General features: G+C 58.8%; 3 protein-coding genes across 3 annotated transcripts; 2 read left to right on the top strand and 1 right to left on the bottom strand.

Annotated features, from left to right (window-relative positions):
- The first annotated feature begins 1,153 nt into the window (after nt 1-1,153).
- Nucleotides 1,154-4,556, top strand: MYCTH_2300351 (uncharacterized protein). The gene has a single exon (XM_003661178.1). It carries the CDS (start codon nt 1,678-1,680, stop codon nt 4,468-4,470), a length of 2,793 nt encoding a protein of 930 aa, XP_003661226.1. The 5' UTR covers nt 1,154-1,677; the 3' UTR covers nt 4,471-4,556.
- Nucleotides 4,557-7,260: 2,704 nt separating this feature from the next.
- MYCTH_2300349 (uncharacterized protein) lies at nt 7,261-9,981 on the top strand. Its single transcript, XM_003661177.1, has 2 exons — nt 7,261-9,593; nt 9,661-9,981. Exons 1-2 carry the CDS (start codon nt 7,387-7,389, stop codon nt 9,692-9,694), a joined length of 2,241 nt encoding a protein of 746 aa, XP_003661225.1. The 5' UTR covers nt 7,261-7,386; the 3' UTR covers nt 9,695-9,981.
- Nucleotides 9,982-12,204: 2,223 nt separating this feature from the next.
- Nucleotides 12,205-13,920, bottom strand: MYCTH_2026137 (uncharacterized protein; the record flags this gene model as incomplete). Its single annotated transcript, XM_003661176.1, has 2 exons — nt 12,205-13,147; nt 13,256-13,920. Coding segments are annotated over 2 exons (1,608 nt in total), but the record flags the coding sequence as incomplete, so codon positions are not given.
- Nucleotides 13,921-15,547: the final 1,627 nt, after the last annotated feature.

The following is a 15,547-nucleotide window of genomic DNA, read 5'->3' as shown; positions in this document are numbered from 1 at the left end:
GAGGCTGTTCGTGCTGAAAACGAACTCCCCGGGACTCCATCATCCTCCAGGAAAGGGAAAAAAACAAGAGGCAGGATCAATTTCGAAAGATAGCGGTAACATGAGCATACAGGACCGCGAGCAGGCTGACATATCAACGCCAGCCGCCGGGAGGAGACGACGTGGCTCGCGAGATTAATTAAGGCAAGCCACCAGCCACCCCGAGTCGTTTCTGTTGCGCGCCATGGCCATAGTGCACATTATGTATCGATTACACCATATCGGCAGGTCTGCTCACGCAAATAGTACGAGATGCGCTTTACGGTGATCCTTCGTGCCAGAGCAGTGGCAGCTACCTGTTTGTTTAACTAGCTCGAGGTACGACTGCATGCAGGCAACGTCTGGGTTGGAAACTAACTACCTATCCTTGATAAGGGACTGACTGTGTATCTCTCCTTAGCTTTGATTTTTATTATTTTTATTATTATTATTATTGTTTTAACTTCGGAAGCAGCTGGACGGACCTCTAGAGCGGACAACTCGAGTAGGAGGAGAAAAGGAGAGGAAATGCGGCCGCTTCCCAGTTCGTTCTACCCGTGCACCTAATGGCAGCCGTAGTGCACGGCAAACTCGTATCAAGCCCCTCCTGCCTCGAGTGGTTGCTTTTACCGCCAAGCTTCCTCACTATCCACCAAACAGATTCGTACCTGCAGTTGGGGTGGTCGCTTCCCCATATGAGGTCGATTCTATCAACCCGCAGTTGGATTTGCACAGCGCGCCATCGAGTCGAAGGGGAATGCTCTCGACTGCCAATTGCATCGGCTTCATCCCAACAATGGCTGGCTCGATACCGCGTCGGGTCGGGATAATCATATTGTGAAGCGCACAGATTAATCCGTACAGTAATCCGTACATGCATTGCATCGCCCTCGGCCATTGTTTCTGATGAGCAGCGCCGCCTTTTTCTTCTTTCTGTGACTCGCGCCCGAGGATCCCCGTCAGCACTGCAACCACTGCAACCCCGCGCGCCCTTATTCCGCCTCGAATCTGGCCAGATGTGACTGCGGGGGAGTACCCGGCCGGGATCGCTTCCTACCTTGTACATACATACATACTGTATGTATGAAGGTCAAACCCGGAAACACGGCTTGCTGTCGAGGGCTTTTTACCTGCGGCTCGAGGAGCTCATCTTCTGCTCCCCTCCCTCGCTGAAGAGGCCCGTCTGCGCGTCCCATGGCTGAACCGGAGGCCGAACCTTCAGCCTTACGGCGGCTATTCGACGAATACCTCTCCAGCTCCGCTCGCGTCTTCTGAGCCAACCGGCCAATTGCCGTCACATCCTCAGCCGCACTCTCGCAGCTCCGACCAGCAGCTGGGGTCACCGCAAGGAACCCGACCGGCCTGCAGGCCTTGTACGGATTACAGTACTATAGTACGCTAAGTCCTGTACGGAGGGGGCGTGGGCATTGCCCCCCATTCACGGCAGGCGAAGAGAGACTCCGGCATACTTGAGAGTGTATGCACCACTTCGGGGAAGAGATTTCGGTCCTCCAGACATCCGGAACCGCTTTCCATCTGAATTAGCTTCTCTTCCCTCCCGAGGCGTTGCTCTTTTCGGGACCACCACTTCACTCCCCGCTCACCACCCGCGCCCGACCCTCTCCTAACTCTTGGGGAGAACATGGTATAGTGCTCGAGATGGACCACTGCCCTCCACGGCCGCAGCGGTTGCTGCGATCGGCCACCTCATCATCCAGCGCCTTCAGCAGGATATCAACCGTGTCCGACTTCACCGATTTCGACAGCTTGCGGGGGCACGCAACCTGCCCTCCGCCGCAACCTCCACCGCATCCTCGGCAGCCTCTCTCCTCGCTCCAGACCTCCAACATCGTCGGCTCCCGCTGGGGGGGAGAGCAAGGCTACGTCTATGCCAGTCCGACCTCCGGCTGGGCCACCCTGACAACCTCTCCCCACGCCGTCGGATACTCGCCAGTCGCTTCGACGGATGCGGTGGCCCAGTCCATCGAGCATCACGGCCGGTGCTACCCTTACAACCACCATGAAGCAATTCCGGCGGCGGAGAAGGAGGAGGAGGAGGAGGAGCAGGAGAAGAAGAGGGACGGCGCCGGCCTCGGCCGCCTGGCCCGCTCGGCTGCCCCGATGAACTGCGGAGAGGCGGACAATGCAGCAAGCGCTCGCGTCTCGTCGGCCCCGGTCTTCGACCTGACAACTACCCTGGGTCCAACGACCAAGGCCGACGAGGCGTTCATAAAGGCGTTGCAGGAGCAGGAGGCGCACGGGAAGCTGACCGGTGGTTTGGGGGCCGGCATCAAGGCGGACATGACCGTGACTGAGTCGGCGCTGCTGGCGGCGACCCCCTTGTCCGAGCGGCCGCTCAGTCAGACCTTCACCAGGTCCAGCAGACGCCTGAGCCGGGCCGAAACCGTGAAGCGGCTGGGCCAGAGCGAGGCGAACAAGCGAGGCGAGGTGATCGAGGTTGTCATGGAGGACGATGACGACGTACCGCCGCACTCCAAGGTCGACATCAGCCTGGTGGCCGGCGACGACGACACCGAGGACCGGGGCCCCGCCCCGTTCGTCCCGAGACAAACCACTTTCCCGACCAGGAAGCCGACGACGACCGTCTTTTATCCGCAGCCGAACTGGAAGCCGTTCTCGCTGAGGGGGCCCTACCTGATCTCGCTGATCGTCCTATCGCTCGCCCTCGGAGCTTGCGTCGAGATCTTGTACCGGTCTTCGGCCCGCGACCCGCTCGTTTCGTTCAAGGGTCCTTCCGAGATACCACCGGCGCAGTACTTTGCCATCAAGTTCCTCCCCATGATCGTCGCCGTCTCGTATGGCGTGCTCTGGCAGATCACCAACTTCGACGTGATGCGCCTGGAGCCCTTCTATCAGATGTCCAAGGAAGGGGGCGCCCTGGCGGCCGAGTCGATCAACGTCGACTACCTCGGCCAGTTCAACCTCTTCCGGCCGCTGCGGGCCATCCACTACCGCCACTGGGCCGTCGCCGTCTCGTCCGTCGCCAGCCTGCTGGCCAACACGCTGGTCCCGACCCTAGGCGCGGCCAGCATCATCCTGTCTCCCGATCGCGACACCCGCCTCCTGTTTCCCAACCGGGAAAAGAACATCCTCATGCACCACGTCTGGTCGCGCCTGCTGGTCGTCACCTTCGTCATCATCGCCTCCCTCGGCGCCGTCCTCCTCTACCAACTGCAGACCCGCCGCTCCGGCCTGCTCGCAGACGTCAAGGGCATCGCCGGGCTCGCCTCCATGGCCACCGTCAGCCACATCCTGATGGACTTCAAGGACATGGACGTCGCCACGCACCAGGACATCCACCAGAAGCTCAAGAACCACCGCTACGTCCTCCGCAATTCCTCCCTCGCCCCGGACGACTCGTCCAGCGACCAAGTCGATAATAATGCTAACGCCAAGACCAAAGCCGCCGTCGGCGGTGACGACGACGACGACGACGACGACGAAACCGACCGGTACACGAACCATCACCTCTCGCCAAACCCGCAACCACTCATGCTCCGGGCCGCGGGCGCGCTCCCCTTCCTGTGCCTCATCCTCCTCTTCACCGCCCTGCTTCCCGTCATCCTCTTCACCCCGGCCACGACCCTGGCCGACCGGGCCCCCTGGCTGGTGACCGCCGTCGCCGTCCTCATCAAGCTGTCGTGGGGCGCCCTCGAGACGGACGTGCGCGTCATGGAGCCCTACTACATCCTCTCGCGCCGCCACGCCCCGCCCAAGACGCTGTGCCTCGACTACACGGCCATGCCGTTCGGCTGGGTCGCCGTCCAGGGCCTGCTGAACCGCCACTGGATCGTCTTCGCCGTCGGCCTCGGCACCGTCGCCGCCGAGGTCCTGACCGTCCTCGTCACCAGCCTGGCGACGGTGGAAGGGAGGGTGTTCATCGCCCTCCTGGACGAGAAGAAGACGGGATCGGGCGGCGCGGGCGGGCTCGGCGGCGGAGAGGACGCGGGACTGACGACGAGGGCGGCGGCGGCGGCGGCAGTAGTGGCGGAAGCAGCAGCATCATCATCAAGGAAGACGACTGCGGGGGAGATCATCAACGCCGGGGAGGAGACGGTGCCGAGCTTCTGGCTGTCGCTGGCGCTGGCGCTCGCCATCCTGATCTACATGGCCGCCGTCGTCGCCGTCGTCTTCGCCCGGCGGGGGCGGGTGTTCCTGCCGCGGCAGCCCAACACCATCGCCAGCGTGCTGGCCTACATCCACCAGAGCAAGATGCTGTACGGCTTCGTGGGCACGGCCAAGTTGAGCAACGCCGAGATGCTCAAGCGGCTCGAGGACCTCGGCAAGACGTACGGCCTCGGCTGGTTCCACGGCCGCGACGGCCAGACCCACTGCGGCATCGACGAGGAGGAGCTCCTGAGCGGGTACAAGGTCGGGTACGACTACTCGCGGGCGACCAAGCCGTGGGAGGAGGCCATGAACTGGCTGTGACGTCGTATTGCACGAGGAGGTAATCTTCTTTCTTATTTTTATTCTTCCTTTTATTCTTCGGGTTTGATATCTACCGCGTTAACATGGGACTCTGTTTCATGCATAGCATTGAGGTGTCGGGAGGGAGTGGGAAGGGGAGGGGAGGAGGACAGATCTTTACCAACAAATGCATTACCTATATACCCTATGTTTAAGTCGGGCTGTTTCTTCTGCATGTAGGTACGGAGTATAGGTAAACACATTGTCTAAACTAAACCTATTCACACAGATCGCGATAGGGCTGCTTTGTACTTCATCCTGTACTTGCAACCTTTTTTGGTGTTTTCTGGAATAGGCACTCCCGATTCAGACAGGTGAACCTCAACATGAAACCGGGGCATACAATGACGGGTAAGGGAGCCGGATCCCTTGTAACACCGCGGCCGCACAGCTCACACATCCACGCACGCAAAGATGGAGAGTTAAACGCAGGCCGGCAGAAGGATCAGTAAGATGCCGCCTGTTGGCTGCGGGTTTGCGGAAGGTGAGATGGCCACCGTGGGACGCGGACGAAGCCTTTGCTAGCAGAGAGACAAATGAGAATGAGGAATTGCCTGTCACTAGCAGGCTTAATTGTTCTTCCTCCGCTCTAACGTCATCGGTTGTGTGATTAGCTACGTCGTCCGTGGTTTAAAACGTATGCGGATCTCGCCGACCGAGCGTATATAATTCACACCTACGGCGGACAATGGCCAACATTCCTCGCTTCATACGCAGTACGGATCATTATACTTGTGTGATCCGTAGACGCAGATGGTTATCATGGCCGGTTGGAGTAGTAAACTGGGGAGTCAATGTCACATTGACTCGAGACGCATAACCGCGACACGCAGAAACACAGACCCCTGGAAATCATGTTTCGCATGTGCGACTCCCGAGCCGCTGGATCACAATGCGGACCGCTCTGGCCCAAAGCAGATCGATGCGGATGCGAGAACCAAGTGCATTATAGCGACAGTGTGGTTGGTAGACGAAAACAACAAGAGCTCAAGCGCGCCAACAACTCACCGCGTCCTCGGCAAAAGAGGGCCAACACACTGACGTCGTTCAAAGGGGAACAAGATTCGCTGCTTTCACCGATCTTCGGGCTGCTCACCTTGGCAACGACAGCAAGGGGGGGGGGGTGGTTGTGTGCCGTGCGTGATTGGGCGCTGCGATTGAAGGAATGGAACACAACGCACGCAGGCAGCGCGGCTCCCTTCTTTGGAATCGAAACTCCGAAATTCCGTTGCAGAACAACAGGGGAAAAAGAACAACCATCCACCTGGAGCGCTGATCTGTGCCGCTTCCTCTGTCGGCCTCTAACATTGCCGGCGAGTCGAGTCGTCGTGCCGTTGTGCGGGAGAGAAATCGGTGTGGACCTCTGGATCCCAAACGGAAAAAGAACCCAGCCTGAACCTGCCTGCTGCCGTTTTCCGGAGACACTAGTGTAGAGGCGGGGGGGTGGGGGGGGGGGACGGGCATGACGGGGGTCCAATTGAGTGAAACAAGGGGAAGGAGGCTGTGCAGTGTCCCGTATTTCTTTCTGCCGCGCCGAAATGAACGGGAAGGCGCCGTTGTCAGCTGCGCCGCATGGATTCGTCATTGCTCGCGAGCAGCCACTTGAGGCAATTCAGACAATCAAAGAGGTACGGACGACAAGCAGCAAAGAAATGAAAGCGAGCATTTTTACGATCGGTAGGTTTAATAACTGAGAAAGGTGCAGCCCAGGAGACGGCTTCAAGAATACGGATTACCTGCTTTGGAAGGAGCGGGGCCCCCGTGAAGCGCCCGCAGAGTGTCGCTTAGGCGCCGCCCCCTGCCTCTTCAGGGGAACTGTACGGAGTACGTACTGTATGTAGTACAGTACATACGAAGCCGCACCCAAGCTTCGTAACGCGCCTTCTCTTCGCTTGCTGTCACGGCTCTCATAGCCCCGATGCCCAGGTCTCAGCCAAGATCCTGGGGTTCTTCATGTTCTGACCAGCGTGACGGTCATCAGTCCCGAGAAAACGTGATTCACCTGGGCTCGTTGCATCTCGAGATGCTCCGCTAATTTAGATTCCGAGACGGCAAGAATACTCCGTAAAGGGACGGTGCAGATGTTGGTCGATCAGCGGACCGCACAGACCATGCGTTAGAAATGTACCTTCAACTCTGAAGTATTCTAGCTGCTTTCTCTGGTCGTCCACTAACTCATCAATCTAATCTCCCAGCCGGCATTAACTGGAAGTACCTTGGCGAGCGCCCCTGCAGAGGACCAACTTGACAGTCGCCAACCCCATGTGTCCCTGTTTTTGTCCCCTATTACGCAGCGCTTCCCCCGTCACCCGACACCCGACAACCAGACACCAGACACACCTGAGGCGACCCGCCGTCCATTCTTTCAGTTTCGTCTTTGTTGGCCTTTTACTCAACGCCGATTGACACTCGACGCGTGCAAACGGGGTTTCTTTCTTCCTATCGTTTTACCACTCACTGCCAGGGTTGCGGCGACGGCGACGACGGCGACGACGACAAACGACAGCGACAGCGACCACCGATTGAGAGCGGCTTTCGTTGCCCGGCAGGCTTTACCCTCGTTCCCTGCCGCAAACCGCCGATCGTCGAACACAATCCTGCTATTCTATTTTTTTCTTTTTTCATTTTGTTCTTTTATTTCGAAACTCTCGCGATTGTGCCTTTTTGACAAACACCGTATTTCAGCAATTCGACCTGCTGCCATTTCGCTCTTTTTTTCGATTCGGTGCGGACAAGGGACAGCGGAAGAAGAGCTGGTGGACGACGCGACACCGCACACCCCAGGGAAAGCTTGGGCTTAGCCGCCGACTTGACCCTCTTAAGACGAGAGATAAAGGTTGCAGCTCGTCGACGACTGCTCTAGATAAATTCTCAGAAATGCGGTGGTCGATAACGAGGCCGCTTGCGGCCCTGGCGTCGCTCGCCGCCCTCGCCTCTCCCTCGCATGCCGAGTATATCCTCCAGTCCAACTCGTTGAACGCCTGCCAGGAGAACTCGGGCTTTACCGCCAGCCTGTTCAAGGTCGTTTTCACGCCGAAAAACCACACGGCCAATGTCGACATTGTTGCCGTCTCGTCGGTCCAGGGCAACGTCGTCTTTGATGTCGCCATCTCGGCCTACGGATACCAGTTCATCAAGAGGACGGTCGATCCGTGCAAGGTTGGCCTGGCCGGTCTCTGCCCCATGACGGCCGGCAAGATCCCGCTCAACTTCAACCTCAACGTCGGCGAGGACGCCGTCAAGCAAATCCCCTCGATCGCTTACACCTTCCCGGATCTCGACGCCAAGGTTCGCGTCTTCATCAACAGGACGGACGGTTCCGAGGCCGGCCAGAGCGTCGCCTGCGTCGAGGCCGACATCTCCAACGGCAAGACCGTGGACCTGCTCGGTGTCAAGTGGGCCACCGCCATCGTTGCCGGTCTCGCCTTGGTCTCCTCGGCCATTGTCTCCGGCCTGGGCCACCAGAATGCGGCTGCCCACGTCGCCGCCAATGCCCTCTCCCTCTTTGGCTACTTCCAGGCCCAGGCCATGCTCGGTCTGACCGGAGTCCACCTGCCGCCCGTCGTCATGGCGTGGACTCAGGATTTCCAATGGAGCATGGGCATCATCCGCATCGGGTTCATGCAGGATATTTTTACCTGGTACCAGCGCGCCACCGGCGGTACGCCGTCGACCATCTTCGACTCGTTGACCACCGTTTCGGTTCAGGTCGAGAAACGCGCCGTCAATCTGAGCCTGGGCTTGGCGAAACGCTCGCTCGCCATGATGCCGAGGAGCATTTCCGAGCCCATGTCGGCCATAATGAAGCGCGACCTGATCAAGCGGGGCAACATCCAGACCAGCTCCGGCAGCTACATTGTCTACGGCATCCAGCGCGTGGCATTCCGCGCCGGCATCGAGTCGACCAACCTCTTCATGACCGGCCTGATTTTCTTCTGTCTCCTCGTCCTCTTCACCTCGGCCGCCGTGGCGGCCTTCAAGGGCTTTCTCGAGACGGCCGTCAAGAAGAAGTGGATGCCCAGCGACAGGTTTCTCGAGTTCCGCAACGGCTGGCTCACCGTCCTCAAGGGGATCCTATTCCGCCTCACCCTGATCGGCTTCCCCCAGATGACCATCCTCTGCCTCTGGGAGTTCACCCAGAAGGACTCGGCCGCCGAGGTCGTCCTGGCCGTCTTCTTCCTCTTTGGCATGGTCATCACGCTCGGATGGGCCGCCTACAAGGTCATCATGATTGCCCGCCGCTCCATCCTGATGCATAACAACCCCGCCTACATCCTATTCTCGGATCCCCAGGCGCTCAACAAGTGGGGTTTCTTGTACGTGCAGTTCCGGGCCTCGGCTTACTATTTCATCGTCCCCGTTCTGGGCTATGCCCTGGTCAAGGCCATGTTCATCGCCTTCGCGCAGGACAAGGGAACCGTGCAGGCCGTCGGCTTCCTCATCCTCGAGGCCGGCGCCCTGATCGCCGCCAGCGTGCTCCGCCCGTGGATGGATAAGAAGACCAACTCGTTCAACATCGCCATCTGCGCCCTCAACTTTATCAATTCCATCTTCCTCATGATCTTTACTGAGGTCTTCAACCAGCCGCCCCTCGTCACGGGCGTCGTCGGCGTCATCCTGTGGATCACCAACGCCGTCTTCGCCTTGATCCTGCTGCTCATGCTCATCGTGAGCACCATCTTCGTCTTCTTCCGCGAGAACCCCGACGGCCGGTACCAGATCATGGCCGACGACAGGACTTCGTTCATGAAGTCGCAGACGCACCTCGCCCAAACCACCGAGCTGGACGCCCTTGCCGCAACCGCGCGCGGCGACAAGGGCGGCTTCAAGGGCGGCTTGGACCTGGACGATGATGCCGAGTCCATCACATCGGACTCGTTGCGCCACCAAACCGAGCACTTGGTCGTGCCCTCAAACGGCTCCGTGACGGGCTTCAGCAGCCAGCCGCGTGCTCCCGCTTCGCCCTCGATGCCTTTGTTCCCTGCCGACGGCCCTCGGAGTCCTCCGAGGTTCAATGAGCGACCGGCGAGCCCGTTCGGCGCGTCAAACTACGGCCCGGCCTTTAGAGCTCAGAATAATTCTAGGTGAGCATAGTTCTGTCTGCTTCTCAGTGATACAACCTCGCTGACCAATTTCCCTCCCCCTCCCCAGCCCCTGGCAGCGTGGCGCCGGCTACGATCATTGATCCATGCCGCTGAAGCCGCTTTGACGCGGCTTTCCTGATTGCACATCTCTGCATCTGACCATAATGACGAAACGGACACGGAGTTTTGCCGATTTATTTTTTCCCTCTCTCTCTTTCCGGGTTGGAGGTACACAAACGACCGCAACACTTCGCCCATAACGGGCATATTTAGGAAGCCAGCAAATAGCTTCGGTGCGAAGAGTGCCATCGCTCGCTTTCAGCAGATACCCAGCGCGCGCGCTCTCTCCACCCCTTATTTGCATCAGTCTGCCGTGCCGTGTTGTTGGATAACACGACCACTTAAGCCAACTGCCACCTGAAACATTTTATCATTTTCCTCTTACCTTGTTGTTGACCGACTGGCTTGGGGGAAGGGGCATCAAAAGGCGTCGCGGGGGTAGTGGCAGGCCTGGGGAGAAAAGGCCAAGGGATACTGTTTCTTTCGAACATGCCTTTTTTTTAAACGCTCCATTTCTGCACCGACATGCTCCGTAAAGGGGCCATGTATTTGGGCATGATCTCAAGTGCTGCTCTCCTCCGATTATTGGCTTTGGAGGGCGGGCTTCGACATGCTCTACATTGCTTCTGCTGTATATACACATGAGCTCGGGTGACTTCTTAAAACAGCTGGGCTGGAAGACAGGCTGCGGTTGAATCTTGGGGTGGTCGGGTCCACGGAAGGACGGGCTATGGTTTTCGTTGCCTGATTGATTTGGGCTGGGATGGGATCGGTTAGTTGTGTAGTTCTAATCCAGTCGGGTCGAATTTTTTTTGGTCCACGTGCCCTTGTTATTCGGGTTTTGTGGGATGTGTGTGGTTGGGAGGTTCTGAGATTCTCTTTATACCCGGATCTTCCCAAATCTTCTCTTTGCATCTCCGCCCAATCGGATGAGATTCACGCGCCTATTCACTCGCACTGGTCTATCGGAAGCGGAAAGGAAGGGTAACAAACAGGAGTGAGGGCTACAGCGGGAAGGCGAGGTTGATGTCGGGTGATTTTCCTTCCTCGCCTCCATTCACTGATGTGGTTCCGGGAATGCCATCTTAGGGTTATCTCAGAACACGTCTGCCCATGGTCAAGCGGGGACAACTCGACACCAGCAATGTCCGGTAGGCACAGCAGATAGAGAGGCAAGCAAGCAAGAAGCCAGCCCCGACATGCTGCCCAACCGCTTAGCTACGCCCTTCAAGCCCGGGTATGGGTCCTTTCATCGCCTGGTTCTCGTCTCTCATACATACATACGTAACATAACCCATCATTACAACAAACACCCTCTGGGTGCTTCCTACTGCGTTCAAAGCCCAGCCTGTCGAAGCTGCTTCAGGGACGAATGCGCAAACAAACGGCAGGACAAAGTACTAGTACACTCTTCTCAACAAGCCCATCCCCCCACACCCCTCATTCCAAAACACTTCCGAGGCAAGGCAAGAAAAAGAAAATGAGACAAAGAACACCGGAAACACTTTGAGGGGGCACCAAAAGATTACACAACACCAACCCCAACAACCCCGTCCCCGGCCTCGTCCGTGGACGACTTCGTTGCCATGCCTACACTCACCCCCATCTCGCGAGCGCCGGCCACAAGGACCCCGTCGGCGCCGCCCCCATTTCGCCGCCGCCCGTGGTGGTCGTTCCGGCACAACGCCAGGCCCGTCCCGTCTCCGTTCCCATTCCAGAGTCCTACTAGCCCCAGACCCGGACCCGGACCCGGACCCAGACCCATATTCAGATCCAAGTCCAAACCCAGATTTAAACACGCACCTAAGCCCGGGCCCGAACCCGAACCCGAGCCCGGCGCGCCGCCCCAGCCGTCGAGTCCATCATCACCATCATGATCATGATCACCATCATGATCACCCCTGCAAGGCGGAATATTAGCCGTCCCCGCGTTCTTCGTCGTGCCCGTGCCCGTGCCCGTGATGGCGGTGGCGGTGGCGGCGGCGGCGGCGGCGTGCAGGGCGACCATGCGGGCGAGGCGGGCGCGGAGGGCGCGCTGGCGCTCGGCGGCCTCGCGCTCGCGGCGGGCCTTGGTCTTGGAGCTGCCCGAGGGCGCGACGCCCGTCATGAGGAGGGCGCGGTCCTGCGGGGTGTAGTTGACGAAGCCGTCCGCCGGCGTCGGCTTGTCTGCCGCTGCCGCCGCCGCCGCCGCCTTGCTCTGGTCTCTTTCTCGGTCCCGGTCCCGGTCCCGGTTTCTGCTCCTGTCCTTGTTCTTGTCCTTGTCCTTGTCCTTGTCTTTGTTATGCGCTCTGTCTTCCGTTGCGCGGTGAAGGGAGGGGTGAGCGCAGGCTGTCTTTGTTTTGCTAGTGGTGGCGGCGGTGGTTGGTTCGAGGTTGGGGAGATTGTCCAGGCTGGTGCCGTGGGGGTGGAAATGGGACGGGGGAAAGGAGGCGGAGGAGGAGATGGAGGCTGGTCGGGACCCCGTCCCGGTGTTTGTTCTCCTTCTTCTCCGGGGAGAAGAGGCGGATGGCGGGTCGTCGTTACCGCCCGCGGTAGTTGCTACCGCCGCCGCCGCCGCCGCCGCCGCCGTCATGGCAAGACCGTGGTACTGATGGTGCAGCGATGACGAGGATGACGACGTGCGGCGGCCCGTCCAGCTCTTGCGCTTGTGGATCGCTGCGCCTCCGTCCGCTGATAGCCCTGCGGCCAAACCCGAGTAGTGCAGCGTCTGCATGGAGGCGCTGCGGCCGTGCAAGAGGCTGCCGTTTGGACCTGGAGCGAAAGCCGGAGGCCGAGGCGACGGCGACGTCGAGGCAATTCGGCTGGCGCTGGCGCTCCCGCTCCCTTTGACCGTCCGGCCTTTGCGCGGAGAGACGCCCGGGCCGTACTGGTGCTGCTGGTGGTGGCGGGCGCTCAAGGATGAAGCCCGTGGTCTGGGGCGGCGGTGGTGACAGTCGGCGCGGGTCGGGCGGTGGGCCGAGACGTCGCTATGCAGGACCGCCGACGGGATCCCACGGGGCTGAGGCGTGTGCAGCATCATGCCTTTTGAACCGAAGATGGTGGTGGTGACGGTGTTGGTGGTGTCATTGGTGCCCGGCGGGGCCGGGTATTCGAAGCTTTGCCGGTGATGTAGCTGAACACCCATGTTCAACGAGCTGCTGCGCTCGTTGACGGCAGCATGATAGGAGACTGCGGGGACGTCGGTGTCCATGGCGTCCGAGGATGGATCCCACCACGTGTTGGCGTCGTCGTCCCCGCCCCCGCCGTCGAGGTAGGTACCTGGCGCCGTCGTCCACAGCGGTTTCCCGTCGAGAGCTGACACGGGCAGCCGCAAGCCATCCGCGATGGGGGCAGTCGACAGCGGCGTCTGGTGCATCGCGCCGCCGTTGAGCTGCAGAGGGTGCACAAATTGGTCATTGAGCAGGCCAGAGGGGTTGAAAGAACCCCTGAGGTACCCGTTGACGAGGTTGGGCTCGCTGCCGGCAACGAATCGCTGCACGTCCTCGGGCAGGATGCTGGCGAAGGGGGACGATGGTCGCTGCGGTCGGCCTGGCATGCTCGCTGCTGGTTCCGGCTGGGGTGTCGACATGGCAGGGACCGAGGACGGGGTGGGTGGCTCCGACGAGGTCTCTGAATTCATCCCTTGTAGGGTGGCCGTCATGTTGCGGATCTTGGTGCAGAGTGTGCCCAGTTGGCTGACTTTGCGAGGGCTGGCGGCGCCGGAGGGGGGCGACGCGGGCTCGGACGTAGACAGGTGCGGGATCTGGATGCGTGGGGACCGCATCGTCAACCCTTCGAGATTCAGCAGCTCCGAGTCCGAGATGGAGCCACCACCTGGGGTGTCGCCGACGCTGTTCAGCAACACCATATCTGTCTGGGCTCGGTAAAGCGGGTGCAAATGTTGGCTTGGTTGGCAGACTCTGGGTGATGGACTCGCGCCAGCAACCTCATGATCACGTTTCAGCTCTGAGGGCCGGCTCTGAGCTTCAGGTCCTCCCTGAGCTCCTCCGCCCGGGGCCATTATCTGGTCCAATGACACGTGAGGCGTCATGGACGGCAGTTCAGAGAAGCCGAGCTGATCGAGCTGGTCGAGCTGGACAAGCCGGCCGAAGCCGCCGCTCTGGCCAGAGGCAGATTCCGCGTCGGAGTCACCTAGCTCTACGTACTGGTCAAAGATATCCGTCGACGCTGCCCCTGGCACGCCCTGCCAGCAGAAGCCGGCCCTCTCCTTGTTTGCCGAGTGGGGAAGTTCGCTTGCTGTGAACGGCATGGCTTGGACACCGGCCATTGCTGGTTGGTCACAAGAATCGTCGAGATCGCGCGCCGCAGTAATAGCTCCTACCGTTAAGATGGATGAGCAGTAGGTGGCAGTGGCGTGCTGTGTTGCGCTGTGTGTTAATTGTCATTGCTCCAGACGGCCATGATATTCACCCGGAGGCGGCCAAGGGTGTAAGTGTCGGGTTGGTTCGGGATGTCAACAAGTTTACTCAGTCTGCTACGTCAACACAAGGTTCATATGAAGTGGAAGAGGGAAAAGAGGGAGAGCAGGGAGGGGGAGGAGGAGGGAAAGGGGAGGGCGGTTTGCGTGGTGTGGGTGGGGAGAAGTGGTAAGGATGTCTCCCAGGAGATATGTAGATGAGAGCATCGTTCCATGCAGGTACCCTGGCGACGCCGAGGAATGGATGGCTGTCTCAAGACGATCTCGCATTCCAGGCTAGTCGCGATCTTGATCTTACCCCAAAATCATGGCAAGGTGGGTGTGAGTGCTGACGAGGCAGGAAAAAGAGGGGGGGGAGAGGGAAGGGCAGGAGGGTTGTGTCGTCTGGCAGGACTCGCTCGGACCGACAAAGAACAAGCATCGACAGGCTTTGTCGCGCTCGAGTTACCTGGCGAGGATGGCCCAGCGGCTTCCTCGTTGGCGAGCATAAAGATTTGGCCGGGGACTGGAATGTTGGGGTGTAGACGACCTTCCAGGGTTAAGAGGCGTTGCCAACCCAGCCCGGCTTCCTCCGGCTGGCAGTGAAAGGCCCCCTTCTTTTTCAATGCTTGTTTTTCCTCCCTGTATTGGCTGGGGTGTGTGTGCAAACATCGAGGAAAACAAGCATACTCGAGTCGCATGAGCCACACCCGTGACATCATGTGACGCGCACAAGGTGAGGTGAAACTGAACGAGCAACGGATGAGGCGGAGCACTTCTCCCCGTTGCTAAACAGAGGTTGGCTGCGCCAAAGATATCCCTTGGACATCTCCCTTGGCAAGCAAACAGAGGGCTATCCTCGGGGTTGAGCGGCGGCGGCGGTGTAGTGAAGAACAAAAAGATAGACGAAAGAGAGAAAAAAAGCGAGATAAATAGAGAGAAAGAAACAAGGCGAAGAGAGAGATGAAGAAAGGAAAAGAATAAAACAATAAAGAAAGGAATGAACCCAAAGATTGAGCGTGCGCGAGAAAAAAAGTATCCTGTGAACAGCGGAGCCCTGCTGTGATGAATGAAGATTCATTTCTCTTATTAAAATACAGCTCCTGCTTTGTACATTATTACAGAACCTCTTGTCGAACTCTCCAATGTTGAGGATGTCGAAGGTTCTGAAGCATGCATGCACAAGTTCCGAAGTCATTCGGACGTGTATCGTGACTTTTAGTGTTTATAATCCGTAGACCGGTAACGGGACCCTAGCCCGAGAGTCGGGGATGGGCTCATGCGGTGGCCCAGTCTATTGAGTAGCTTATTGTTCCTGCGTGCTCTGTATGGCCCGGTTTATGATGCCCAGGGCCGTAAAAAGCAACAACTGCCCAAGATTCTGCTGCAGTCGACATGCAATTTGCGCCGTAGCCACAGGGTTGAGTTCCTGTATGAATTCTTTGTCGTTCCTTTTGGTTTTCAGTTTTTTTTTTTTTTTTTTTTTTTTTTTTTTTTT

The sequence above is a fragment of the Thermothelomyces thermophilus genome, chromosome 2 (genome assembly GCF_000226095.1).
Source record: "Thermothelomyces thermophilus ATCC 42464 chromosome 2, complete sequence".
In the NCBI taxonomy this organism is placed as follows: domain Eukaryota; kingdom Fungi; phylum Ascomycota; class Sordariomycetes; order Sordariales; family Chaetomiaceae; genus Thermothelomyces; species Thermothelomyces thermophilus.
The sequence above is the reverse complement of the archived record's forward strand: the minus strand, read 5'-3'. Positions and strand labels throughout refer to the sequence as shown.